This window comes from Bombus pascuorum, chromosome 9 (genome assembly GCF_905332965.1).
Source record: "Bombus pascuorum chromosome 9, iyBomPasc1.1, whole genome shotgun sequence".
Classification (NCBI taxonomy): domain Eukaryota; kingdom Metazoa; phylum Arthropoda; class Insecta; order Hymenoptera; family Apidae; genus Bombus; species Bombus pascuorum.
Window position 1 is genome coordinate 5,427,515 of NC_083496.1, and position 13,962 is coordinate 5,441,476.

Here is a 13,962-nt window from a genome sequence, read left to right on the forward strand (position 1 = left end):
AATCACGTTCCACCGTCTGTTCCCATCGTCTGATCGCGTCGCAATGGAAGTTATCGATCGATCGAGAGGTTGTTTAAACTTATAACGACGAGTGCTTTGGATTATCGGCTATCGATGTTGAGGAGAGCAGCGACCCGCGTGAAATACGATTACGAAAAGCCTCGTCCGATTTCGGTGCTAATCTAATCGGAATCCTAGTCACTGTCATTGGGTATAGACTCGAGAACCTAATTTGCCATTGCTGAATTCCAGCTTTGTGCGATTCAGTTCGAGTGGGTGCTCGATATTCGCGACCGCGAAAGATAATTCGCGGCCGATGTCGGCGTAAAGGCGAGGAGAGTGGCTCCCTTTGAATCTCGTGGCTGAAAACGAAAAAGCCAAAGCTACCGATGCGATCACACGCGATTCGGGACGAATCGAAAACGAAAGTCGAGAGATAGACGATATCGAGAGAGCGTACGTCTGTGATGTTTCGCAACGTCGTTGAAACGGTCTTTTCGCTTGGCATGTAAGTGGGATTGGCACAGATTTTTCCAAGGTTTTAACACGGGACAATTTATCGTTCGTTCGATCGATGGAAAAGAAGGTCGAACGAATCTATCGGAGCAAAGAATAAAAGTATCGAAAAGGCTTCGGTCATCTGTAAATCAGTCCGAAAGGGTTACGTTACGTTTTCGAACGATTTCTGTGTAAGGACTGGTGGGTAATCGGTGGGATTTTCTCGCTGTCGAGTTGCGTTCGCAAGAAAGGAACAAATAGGCCGATTATCGGTCAAAGGAACTCTTTATTGTACGCGCATTATTAAATTGTATACAATCGCATCCATTCCAAATCTTACACACGCACATTGCTTCTTCTAATAATACTGTGACGGAGGTGTTACAGTTGCTGTGGATATTCAAATTATCTACTAATTAAATAGAGGCAACGTTATAAATAAATTATTGGCCCGCTTAATCTACCGATTAAATTACATTTTTCGCGCGATTAAGAACAATTATTCCGTTGTCTTTACCACGAACACTCCGACGTAATTCTTGGCGTTAAAGCGACTCGTCTCGATAGTATACTAAGCGTGAATAAAGTACAGTCACCGAATCGGTGTCGAATTGGTCTGTTACGGCTGATCTTCGTATCGCGGCCGTTCTGGATCGCGAGTCGCGTTTTTACGTTTGACTTGAAATCGCGTCTCAAAAGCGAATCAACTCGTAAATCCGTTCTCTTCGGTGTCTGCTACAAAGAAACAGAGAGATTTTTAACGACGAGACGACAATCAAAGTTGCGATAACATTGAATCCGGAATTAAATCCGTTGGTAGTTTGATCCGGTCCAAGTTTCGATCATCGATAGAGCAAGGTAAATGCCAACGTTCGTTCACTTGCAAACCGTGATCCATTCCTCGACGGTACAGTTCTGACATTGCACGAAGCAACACCAGTGAAACTTGCATCTGCATTTTTCGACGCGTCGTTGTCTCACGACGTTGTAACCTCTGCCGCAACACAGGCTGCTGCATCCGTCTCCACCGGAACTGGTCTTGTTGCAGGTCCGACCTGCGGTGCCTGGGATGTCCGCGCTTGGATCTCTCTCGCAAAAGTTTGGAGACTTTTGGTAGTAAAATAGCTGCTTGGCTAGATCTCGCGGTCTTCTTTTACGTCCTGCTCCATTTCCGCCGCCGCCGCCCGATCCTCCGCGATGTTTCCTCTGCCTCTGGCGATCCGGCCTCCTCCTTCGCGATCCTCTCACTCTGGTCAAAGAGGTCACGCTTCCTAAGTCGTTGCTCTGCGCGACTAATACGGCGTTTCGAAAGCGATCCTTGAGCGTTTTGCCGACTATTCGGAAGTCCGGCGCCACTTTCCAGCAGGTCTTGAGCTCGCAGGAACCAGACATACCGTGGCATTTACAGCGCACTTGCATATTGCTCGCCACCGCCTGAAATTTGACCGATTGCCGTGTCGTGATCGAATAATAGGGGAAAGGGAGGAGGCAAAGCTCGACGAATTAAACGACGATCACGAGAACCGAAGGAAAAAAGGTACGTCGCGTCTGTCGACGAACGGTTACGGAACGCGGTTCGGTGTAGCGAGTGCGCGAGGAATGGCCAAGAGTCGCATGAACAGCGGCTGAAGAGAAAGGGGGGCAATTTCTTTTAAACAAAGAGGTGTCGCGTACAAAACAGTTAATGAGTCTACGACTGGGTGGTCCAGCCCCGGGCTTCGTCTTAATAACGTCGAGGCGAGACCGAGCGTGGAGAGGTGCATAGTGGAGAGGAACGGACTGGGCTGTACTCCTACCCCTCCTCTCCACCCCTATTCATCGCTTTCTTTTTCCCTCTCTCGTTCCTTTCCCGCTTCGTTTTCTTTCTTTTCGCGTTGCTCTAGCACCAGCAGGCAAGAATCACCGTTAAAACGCGAAGAATCAGCGGAACCTGATGGAACGAACAAAAATACCGGGAGAAGAAGTATATTGTCACGGAATGAAATATTTATCGCGAGAGAGCAAGACTCCGGCAGAAGGAAGACGAATGACAGAGGACAGAGAGGGAGAATGAAAGGGAAGATTAATCAAACGGCTTACCAAGCGGCCAGCTTGATTGTTGTGGAGATTGACCATCGACTGTATATCCCCGGCCCTCTCGCGCGTATCTAGGAACTGTCTCGAGAACTCCATGCCGTAGTCGAGGTTGTGAGAGCAGCCGCCCCACTTCCATTGGGTGCCCCTGGCCTTGGCAGGCGGCTTACCCTTGTAGCTCGACGGGTCGCATCCGCAGGAGAGCAACCGTCCCATGCTGCACGCGCGGGCCACGCTGTGCGCCACCCCAGCTGCGGAAATTGCAAACGCGAACGCGGTTTCCCTGTAACCTGCAACCAACAATCTTTTTTCATTCGATGCTCCCTTTTGCGCGTCGGTAATGTATCGACGCGATCACGGTTGTCAATTAAGATCAGGTCAACGTGATTAGAAATGATCGCTCGAAGCTTAAAGTCACTATCGATCATCCTTCTCCTAATGCGTACGTTCCTTCGATATCGAACGGTGGTTTTCGTGTACGATGGAAACGAAGAGGAACGCGATCGAGAGACACGCGGACCGGTTAGCAAATTGCCGCTTGTCCACGGTGACGCCGGTCTACGGACGAGAGTAATATACGCAACGCGACAGCGGCGATCACGTTCGTCGCTTCTACCGTGAGCAATGAGAACGCGAACCAGCGGGACACCGTGGAGCCGAGCTTCCGTAGAAGGAGCTTCGGTAGCGAGTTCGACGGATCGTTGGACGGATCGGCCGACAGACAGCCATCAGACGAAGTTCAGAGGTAGATTATTCAGCCGTCCGTCAAAACAAAGCGTGGCCATCAGCAGCGGCGGCCGGCGGGCATTCATTGACTGCATGTATAAACGATCTCACGCTGGGGTTCCCGAAGACGCAATGCCAAACTCTGACTGCGATCACCTCGACCTCCGCTCCATCTCTCGATGTTTTACGCCAATTTTACGTTCGTCTTTCGGCTATCGTTCGATCTCGCTGCAAAGTCGAACGATCTTCGATCGTTTGCTTTAGCTTCTAGTGCTTGGCGCACATGCTGGATCATCGACGAGATCGAACGAAATCGAGCAAAGTCGAAACTCGACCAGAGAGGAAAGGATCCCGAAGATGGATTTCGATCGATGCTTGCTGGTAGAATTTGGAAATTCGTCCATCGACGAATAAAAGGTTTAGGTTGGGCCAGTTCGATAAGTAATGCGACGTTAAACGCACTTTTTCTTCGCTGCCTCCAAGGCCTCTCGTCTCCGAAGCGTCGCTGGAGTCGGATTGACGGATGGCCGATCGTCAAACCGCAATGGTGGCTGTCAACTTACAAACGATACGACACACGACTGCCGGTGGGTATGGAATACGCGGTCGAAACTGTCCCTTTCTCCTCGACTGTTCGACAATGCCCACACATTACTCTACCCCACCTCTTAGGCCCAGAAAGAGCTACTCCAATCCGCGAATACCGGGCGGTATTTGCAGTATTCATGAGAACGAGATACCGGGGAGACGCGCTAAAGGCACATTCGAAAGGATTTGTGGTATTCGTTCTCGACACCCGATGAGCCACTGCGCTGTCGTTACGTCGTCCCCCTTCGACAAGCTGCCCTTTTGTCCGTTCCGTTTCGAGACCAGGTTCCGAACGCGACTCGCGTCAAGGCCCGGCCAACAAACTGCGCGTCCAGTTCCACGCGATTTTCAACGGTTCTCTCTAATTTCGCCTGCATCGCGTCGTATCGGATCGCGTCGCGTCCACGAGCGATCGTTTCATCGGGACCATCGTACGAGTGGAGAAACTTTGCGTCGTGATTTCGTTCGACGTTCTCCGAATGTCTCCTTTTACCTCGAAAGATGTTGCGGCGCGGCGCGGCGCGGCATCGTCTTCGAACGACGGATTCGTGGACGGACCGATCGACCGACAGGACGGATCCGTTTCGGTGAACGAGATCGGACAGCCGGTGCTCGATTACGTCGCCCTTCGTCGACCGTACGAAACCTGGCGACGTTAAAGAGTCGACACCGAGGCAAAGTATCGAGCATACGACGCGACGAGCAGACTTTTTTCCAGATCGTTGTTCCGATAGAAACGTTGACGACGAAGAACGATCGAGGGGCCCCCGGTCGAATTCTGCCGCAGCGGCGGATATCACGTTCTCCGTTTCGAAGGATGATAACCTTCTTCGTCCGGCGAGGACCGGCTTTCCAGTCGAAAGAGAACGAAAACAGCTCTTTATATGGACTCACGGTGGGAGGGGTGGCTGAAAGCTTGCGCTTTATACGGCTATTGGCAGCAACTGTTTTATAATGCAGATAACTGTTGGAGGGCTGCAGCTACTGTAACTGCCGTTGCTGTTGCTTCTGCTTGTGCTGTTCGGTGGTAAGAGGAGCACAGGGGACTCGTAATAAATCCTCCACGGGGAGTTGTACGTCTCTTGTGTCGGACAGTGGAGAAGCCGAGGTGGAAGGAAGAAGAGAACGAGGCTGAGGTGCACAACAGAGGGCCACGCTGCCTCTTTACTCTTCGGCTCTTGACGCAGGCACGCGGTGACGGATGGCGCACAGGCCTTACCCTGCTACCCTGTGTCAAGCCCAAATCACTGTTTAGATAACTCAATAGATAGCGTAGCTGGTACGCGCACTCGGTAATGTTTACGGGAGCGTGTGCCTTCTTCTTCGTCGCGTCGTTTCAACTTTAACGCTTGTCTTAACCCTTCGGTTACCAACTCTCGACTCGTATCCTTTTGACCTTAATATCAACGATCCGTAGCTTTTTATGCTCGATTATAGGCTCGGGGCAGGCGAGAACTTTACATTTTCGCTATAGCCAGCCGAATCGTAAAAATTTGTTAAATGTCTCGGTCGAAGAAACGAAATTTCGTCGAAGAGATTGATCAAATTTAGACCTCGTTTCGAGACGATCCTGCCGTATTTCGGATTGTAAATAACGTTGCTGTTTCTGGCGAGCAAGCGAACGGTGCGTAGCGCGCCTTGTGTGGGCCTCTGGCTCAGAAGAAGGCCTCTGGGACGGAAGAAGAGGAGAAAGAAGAGGACCGTTTCGTGTACATTTCATAATACATTAAGTCGTTTTGCCGGGGTTTAACGAATACGTGGCAAAAGTGAGACGTGCCGAAGGACAGGACGAGAGAGAGAGGAGGCGAAGAGAGAGGCAACGGGGCGAGCTGGAGTCGAGACGATGAAAGAAGAAGCAACGAGAGGACCGTGTCCGAGAGATTTAACGACGCGCGTTCTCTTCGAGATACGTAGCCAGCACGAATTTGACACGGTGGATTTCTCGAACGACCGCGGACCCTCACCTGGCCACCGATGTCGTTTCTTAAAAAGCTGGAACCGTTGGTAATGGCGAAGTACGGGCCGTTTCTCGGAAGCTGCTGCCCTCTGACTTCGAAGTCGAACTCGAACGACGATCGACCTCCTTCGGTCTTTCCTCGAAAATTGGCCCGCAAGTCGACCAACGATCGGAAGAGCACTTGCTTCGCGTCCACTTTCTTTCGTCGAAACTTTGAAATTTGGAGAGCGAGCGCGAGTCGACACGCGTCTCGAGTCGTCGCGTCGTTTGAAATAACTCCGGAAAAAGTTGTGGAATCGACACCTTTTGTTGACCGGTGAGCAAAAAAAGGTGTACCGATCCACGGAGACAGATAACGAGAAGACAGACGTGGCGGGCACCGAGATCGTGGCTGTGGACGATCTTAAGCTTTCAGGTCAGGTGCGCTCGATGTCGCGCTCTCGCGCACTCGTCCGACACGATATATGTTTCCTCTTTCGACGCACGTACGCGCCACGACGAATTTATATGTCACACTGGAATAGGACAGTCGAGGGGCAATCTCTTTTCTTCTCGTCTCGGCCGGTCTCCTCTCCCGCTCCCGCTTGTGGATTTGGGACAGGTTCTCGGAGCTGGTCGCAACCAAGGCACACACACCGTATTCTGATTTAAGGAAGCATGTCCGTCTCTCGCCTACGCCGGTTCGTCGACGTCAACGACGTCGTAAAAGATTTCACCTTTTCCCCGGTTTCCGAGGCTCGATCCGCTCCGTGTAAGAGAGACCGTGCTTCACCTATGTTCGCGGCCATTTAAACTTTTTTAGGTCGTGCGACGTTTCGTCGTTGTGTATCACGCGCGCGCTCGCGATCCCGCTTCTCTCTTACCTCTCTGAAAGAGTACGCTGCTCTGCTGTGTTCGGATTCTAGGCGTCAGGGTCGAACAGTTCCACCTGTGCCACATGAACTGATGCTGACACTCGTCTATCGCCATTTGCAGCCCTTTGATCGCAGCCACCGTCACGTCCGGATTTCTGTTGCATAGCTCGCGTTGCTCCTTCGTCACTCCTGGTATACCGTTGCAGACGACGGCATCGCCGCTCACCCAATCGTCTACGGAGTTGCTCATTAAGCAGGTTGCGCTGCAAATCAAACGTAAATTTACCAATTAAATTCGAATTCGCGCGGAGATGGTCGGTTTTTCGTGAATGCGGTCGCGCACGATCCTTTGAGTGATTCTGCTTCCAGGGAATTTAGCCGAAGGCATTCCTCGTACTTATGGCACGCCGCAATCTTCTTTCGATCCCTCGTTTCGCTCTCTGCAACTGTGTTACCACGTGTTCACCTCTGTTATCGAATTGCCGATCGTGAACGCGGCTGCTTTTGGATTCATCGTTGATTAATCGAACTCTGCCTTTAAGTAGCCCAAACGTAAAATTATTCTACAACCGCTTTGCGCCGATATCCTTTCGGACCGAGTTCGTTGCACCGCGCTCGCGCTTTAATACGTACTCGCGTGCATCTAGCACTCGTCGTCTGCTTTCCATTAGACAATTTTACGAGGCCGGGGTCAAAGATGCAGATAGCTCTCAAAGAACCAGCCGAATATCTGCTCGTCTTTTTCATGGTTCGTATCCCTACCTCGTATCGGTCGTTTCGGTTGCTACCCTTTTTCCAGCCCCCATTCGTTCTGTGTCCTTTCGCATCGTCGCGATAACGCCGTTCGTATCTCGGAAGAAGAGCTCTTAAAGCCTTATCTTAACCGTTAGCTTCTATCTAGCGGTGTTTGGCGTTACCAAATACCCGATGTTAATTAATTTCCACGTGAAATGCGACCAAATGGAAAGTATCGCGAGTACTTTGGAACGCACAAAGTCGATGGAGAATGGCGCGACGTTTCGTCGAATGTTGGTTCGACGAGGAACGAGGAACGAGGACGGTAACGCGTCCCGTTGCAGCGACGGAAGAAGAGATTTAGCTGTACGTCGTGTAGTCGGTTTATTCGTTGGTGACCGGTCGATGTGGTCAATTTTTTTGCGGAGGGATTTTCGGCGACTTTCGGAGTCTGGAAGGATGTCACGGACGGGTGCAAGATTCTCGGTGGGTCGGTTATCTGCGGGTACAAATTAGTCGACGAGCTTCTCCTAAAGTAAAAGCTGTGTATAGCACCCGCGCGAACGTGGAAAAGAGAGAAAAGAGAGAAAAGAGAGGTATAAAGGGATCTCGGTGGACAAAAGAAAAAGGAAGAACGTATCCAGAGGATGGTGGCTGTGGTGGTGGTGTGTTGTCGGTGGCGAGGAGAAGGTCCTGGCAGCTCGGTTTCTACGTAGTGTGGGAAAGGACGGTGGAGGAAGACCGAGATTTTAGGGTCGCAGAGGTTATTGAGGGCTCCCATTACCGATACACCGTTGCATCGCTGTTATCTTTCGCGCTATTGATGATCTACCGAAAGCAGATTAATGATCTTTACTTCTCGAAACAAATTACCAAAGACATCGCGTACCTGTGCCAGTCTGACCGAGTCCAGGGATTCCTCCCGTTACCTTTCCTCTCCATTACGCCTTTGTTGTTTCTCATTTTTACCCTTCCTCTTTTTCGCCCGTGTCGTCGCACGGGAAAACAAATAGGACCTTGGACTTTTATCTTTCGGCTCGCAGCGTACGTATCGTACGTATGGTAGGCGCGTACGTATCGAGGAAATATGTAATAAGGGAGAGAGAGAGGCTGATCTCCCTCGGTTCATATCTTTGGATCGTGTTCTCCGAACTCGTGGGAAATCGTCGAGCAAATCAAAGGTCGAAGACGCGAGAGCGCGTCCTGCATTTTTGCAATGATCCAAGGGGTCGCCGAAGAATCCAAGATGGCGTCGGTGATGCACGTGTTTTATTTAACTTGTTTGCAAGGAAACGGACGAGAGAAAGAGCGAGAGGGGCATGGAGAGAGAATCACGGAACGGAATTTCGCGTTTAATGGAGGTATACCCGCGGAGAGAGAACTCGTTACGAGTGACTCGCGAGAATTCCTGCGGTAGATATCGAATCGCTTTGCTTGTCTTATTTTCGCGCGAAGCGAATGGGTCGCTTCCACCGGTTGGTCGTATCGCGTCCCGATGTTTTCGGTCGATCGCCGGTTCGGAAGCCGCGTCGAAGCGACATCGGCGAAAGACGGCGAAAGTGCGTCGAGAGGATGCAGACTGAATGGACGAAAGGGACGAGGTGGAGACGTATTCTATACGGTGTCGAGGGAAATTGGTGTAACAGCGATTGAGTGTTAAGCGGCCGTGTCGCGCAAACTGGTTTATCGGGCATTACATCACGGGAATTATTCGCGATGCCGTAATTCAATGCCGTTCCGTAAATACGTCGAAGCGCACGCGTACCTATATCTACGCGCGTGCATGCGAGCAGCGTGTCGGTGCACGTACGGCCTTGTTCCCGGATGCTGTTTGTAATTATTTACGAGAAGCCGCGTGGGCACGAAGGAGAGTACGCCGGACGCTTCGTAGTGGTCGGACCGCGCCGTACCTACGCCTGTAGGCACTTCTATCTCAAAGACACAACATTGTCACAGATAGTGGAGAATGTTTGTCGTTTCGTGTACCGAGGACAAGAGCGAATCGTATTCTTGGAAGTAACCGGCGAAGGAATTTATCGCGATTCCTGGAACTATCCTCTGCGTTTAACTCCGCGTTCCGGAAAATGGCCGATTTCCTTCGCTGTTCGTTTAAAGGATGTTGGTCACGCGAAACGAACCGACCACCGAGCGCCCCTTTGGCCAAAGAAAGATTCGATTAGAGCGTGCAAGGCGTTCGACACAGTGCCAGCCAGTATCGAAGAGGTATAATGAAGATCGCAGCGGGATCGTTCGTTGTTCGTGGCACGGAGCTGCTTGAAAGGGCCTATTTGCACTCCGTCATTGTACTCTGCTCCGAACCATCGATGCGACCGCCGTCGAGACGAAGCGTCTCTATTGACAGATTTTTTCTGTAAGAGATGGAAAGAGAAGAAGAGCGAAGAGAACGAACAGGAGGATGAAATCGGAGTCGCGTTGCCACCGGGTTTGTCGATTCTTACCGACCGATCGTACGCGACCGTCTCGAATTATCGTCTCCTTTATCCCTCCGTTCTTTTTTTTACTTCTCTTCGACATCTCGCAGCACTTACTTTTGTCGTTTCACACCTCTTTTGTTCTCAAAGTAAATACGATTCACAGCGATGACTCTATCGTGTATCGCGTAGGAGAGGCAAGGGCAACGGATGAGTTTCGCGAGATCAAAGACAGATTCGCATCTGTGTTCAACGTCCAATTTATCTTGCTGCGGTATGCGGTATACGATGACCGTGGCCCGGTCTAAAATAAATAAATATTCTCGATCGAAGCTGAAACCTCGACGGGACGATACAAGATATCGAACGGAAATGATCTTGTTCGCGAGTCGAACACGCGGTACGATGATTATAATAACAAATCAAGCAGGATAAGATAAAGGGGACGAATTTCGGCGCAGGCTTCACTTACCGACGATTCTCGAAGAGAATCAGCAACAGGGCAATGGTGGGTCCGATTCTAACGGCGATCCTAGACGGTGGTCCTTCGTAGACGCGTCCTGATCGAGAAGGAGGCATCCTGTCATCGCCCCGAGGACGTCTCTTATTCTTTGCGCGGTTTGCCCACTTTAAAAGAGTCGAGTGCGACCCCTCGTCCAAGGCTGCACACCCCTAGCACCCGAACGGAAGAACCCCTCGCTCGAGAGACGACGATGCCGTCTCTCTTTCTTTCTTTTCCTCTGTTTCTGTACGGTTTTTTTTTTTCGAATCCCTCTCCTACTCTTCGTCTCCCGTCTCTGGCGCGGTGCCTGTGATCAGCAGCCTGGCACGCGTCGAGGACTCCTCCTCGCCCCGGGCACCGGCGCTTCTGCTTTGACGTTCCGTACGATTCGAGAGCTTCCAGCTTCGCCGCTTCGAGGGGTCGCTCCGAAAACTACCCCGGGACAATATCCTCGATGACGATCGAACGGTTCGTCGACCGACCACCGTAGATTTTCACCCCGTTCTCTTCGTCCTTTCTTTTCCTTCTCCTCTCTTTCCCGTTCCTTGGTTTCTCCGCTACCGGAAGTAGTTTTCGCCGATTCTCGAGGTACGATAGTCGATCACCTTTGGTCTACGAACGTCGTTGCTTCTTCTTTCTTGTCTTTGGAGAAAAAATACTGTTGGTATCGATCGAAACACGAAAATACCTTGTCTGTTTCGTCTTTCGAGTTACTTCGGCGAGTTCTCGTTCTCGTACTTCACTGACACTGCTGCTGCGATCGTCGCGAACGTAACACCGATACGTCGTCGAGATTAAACATGTTAGCGTAACTCCCTTTTCCGCGATCGATCTAGTCCCGTGGATATTTCACATCCCACGAAACGTGAGGACACTTCCGGATCCGAAGGAGGAACGACGAAGAACCGTTTATCCTCGGCCGACGACGAACACGCCCGTCGCGACACCCTTGTCCGCCGCGCTCGCTCTCACGTATCGTGGCATCCTGTCAGTGGTGCTCGCACCCTCCACAATGTCGAGTACTAGTTCTGTTATGCGGATCCGCGTTTCTTCGAGACGTTGTGTCTGATCTCTCGATTCGGGCTCGGCGTTATCGAGGCGTGGACCGGACGCGCAAACGTGCCAAAGAAAAAGAAGAAGACCGACGGCGGTTCGGTACTTCCGGTGTGTGCGCGCGTTCACGGCGAAGTGTCAAGCTCAAATAAAAGAAAAGTCGCCCTCCGGGATCTCTTTCTCCTCCCACGCACACATCCCCCTCCTTTGGCTTGCCTTCCTCTTCCACCGTTGGTCTGGTTCGTTCTTTCTTTCTCTTACTCGCGCGCGTACCACCGTGGCTATCGTTTCGTCCGTGTAAACAGTCGAATAGCAAACTTCCCGTGGTCGCGTTATGCGGCGGCGGCGACGGCAACGACGACGATGATGACAACGATGACAACGACGACGACGACGACGACGACGACGACGACCACGGCACCGAGCACGATACCGGGCAGGATACCGAGCGCGCGCGTGTCGTCCAACGATCGGCCGTCGCGTTGGTATGTTCCGAGGCGAAGGAACGTTGCTTGGACGACGGTGTCGCTTGGAATCGGAGAAACGGTCACCGGCGCGCGGATTAACGCGAAAAAGAGTGGCGAGGTCGAGAGGAGCCGAGAAAAAGAGAAACGAGAAGGGGTGGAAAGAGCGGAAGGACGCGGTATGCGATAAAAAGGAGATGGAAAAAAAGAAACGTGGGGTCCGCGCGAACACGGCGAAGAAGGAGAGGAAGGGAAGAAGAGCGTCGATGGAAAGGAGTAACGAAGGGTGAAACCTTGGAGATCGAAGAGAGGGAGAAGGGCTGCTCGATAAACCGAGACCGGACCGCGATAGCGAGCGCGATGGCCGAAGATCCGCGAGAAAGAGACCACGCAGGACCACGCACTTTCGTTGTCCCTGTGTTCCTGCGTTCGTTATCCCGACACGCTACTGCGAGCCAAAGAAGAGATGGACAGAATCTGATGATTCCACCTCCGTTCAAGCCCGACGAGGAGCTGTCAGGGAGATCGGTCTGTCTATGATGAACTCGGTGCGCAGTGCGCGGCTACGGGGGCCCTCCTCGCCCTCCCATAGGGAGAGAAAGGAGAGATAGGGAGCGGTAGGCACGAAGAAACCAACTACCCCCCCACCATAACCACCACCATCTAGACACGACCACCACTACCGTCGGCCACCACCCTGAGATTCAAACCGAGAGACGAGGACGCACGATCGCAAGTGAAACTACCAACGGAGATGGAAAGACGCGCGAGACCGAGGGACCGACATCGACAGAGACGAACCGAGACGGAGCGCAGAACGAACCAGAGATGGACGGAGAACCCGAGAAAGAAATAGAATGAGATGGTCAAACGGAGGAGAGCCCGTAGGCTGCTTCTGCATCTCCCTCTCTTTCCTCCCACTTTCGACCATCTTTTTCCCTCCGATTCTCTTTACGTCTCTCTTCTCTCTTCGTTCCTCTTCCTCCCACTGCCCTCTCTCTTGCCCTCTTTCCCTCTTTCTCGAACGATTGCCTGAAAACGCCTCTTCGCGGACCAACAGGTATTTCGCGTCGACGATCCGATTGTTTTACACCTTGCCACTTCCTCTCTTTCTCGCACCGCCGCCACGTCCCTGAAACGTTGTTGGCTCGCGAAATCGATCGTTAAAGTCGTTCCTTCGCGATGATGATTCACAACCGTGTCCGCTGCGACGATTCATCTGCGAACTGTTCGTTGGGAATTACGCGCGCTCCAACGACCGAACGTCACGCTTCTGTTCCTCCTTTGCCAAGAGGAAGGAAGAAGAAGGAGAAAGAGCGGAAGACAGGACGGAAGGAAGGAAGGAAGGAAAGAAGAAAGGGAGGTTGCCCTTGATCACGTGGCAGGAAAAGTAGGAGGAGCGAACTTCCCCTACCTGGCATCCCTTGGAGGATGCTCAATCGGCATAATTGAGGTTTATCTCGTTCCCCGACTCCGCTTTCCGCCTACTCAACCCTGCCGTTTGTTTCCCTCCCGTTCTTCGCTCGTTTCCGTGCAATTCTGTTACGCGCGCGCACATTCCGCTGAATCGCGCGCAGGGGTTGCGCCGTTTCTTCGTCGCTAAAACACTTCTAGTTACTTCCTCGACGGAAGCGAAATCCGCTCGTGCATCGTCCGTGCACCCCGTATCCAAATGAAAGGAAATTAACGACTCGCGGACTCCTACGTTTCACCTACTTTTACCGGCTCGGCTGGCCATCGCGTCTCTTCTTCGTTCGCAGGCAATCGTTCGCAGCCAATTAGCCAAGCTTTCGATAGAACGATCGACGAACGAACATCCGTCTCGGTTTCGCGATTACAAGGGATGAAGCGAGGGAACTCTCGACTCCCCCTTGGATCCACGTTTCCGTTCCCCTTCGTTCCACCTTTGACCAGTCCTTTGTCCTTTTTCCTCTATCGTTCCTTCGGTTCGATCGTGTCAGTCGAAGAGCAGATTTCACGGACGTGGTCGCTGAGCTGGCAATTAGTCGCAACGACCCCGTTCACGTTGCTCCGGCATAGTTACCCCAACGTGCCACGTGGTCGAAGATCAAACGACATC

General features: G+C 52.0%; 2 protein-coding genes across 3 annotated transcripts in view; one reads left to right on the top strand and one right to left on the bottom strand.

Moving 5' to 3' along the window:
- Positions 1 to 13,962, top strand: part of LOC132910594 (protein Wnt-6-like) — a 54,290-nt gene that overhangs the window by 5,180 nt on the left and 35,148 nt on the right. The gene's annotated exons all lie outside the window — the stretch shown is intronic.
- On the bottom strand, positions 424 to 13,440 carry LOC132910262 (protein Wnt-10a). The gene is made up of 4 exons (XM_060965804.1): positions 10,336 to 13,440; positions 6,706 to 6,959; positions 2,578 to 2,861; positions 424 to 1,932 (listed from the first exon to the last, which is right to left on the bottom strand). Exons 1-4 carry the CDS (start codon positions 10,440 to 10,442, stop codon positions 1,375 to 1,377), a joined length of 1,203 nt encoding a protein of 400 aa, XP_060821787.1. The 5' UTR covers positions 10,443 to 13,440; the 3' UTR covers positions 424 to 1,374.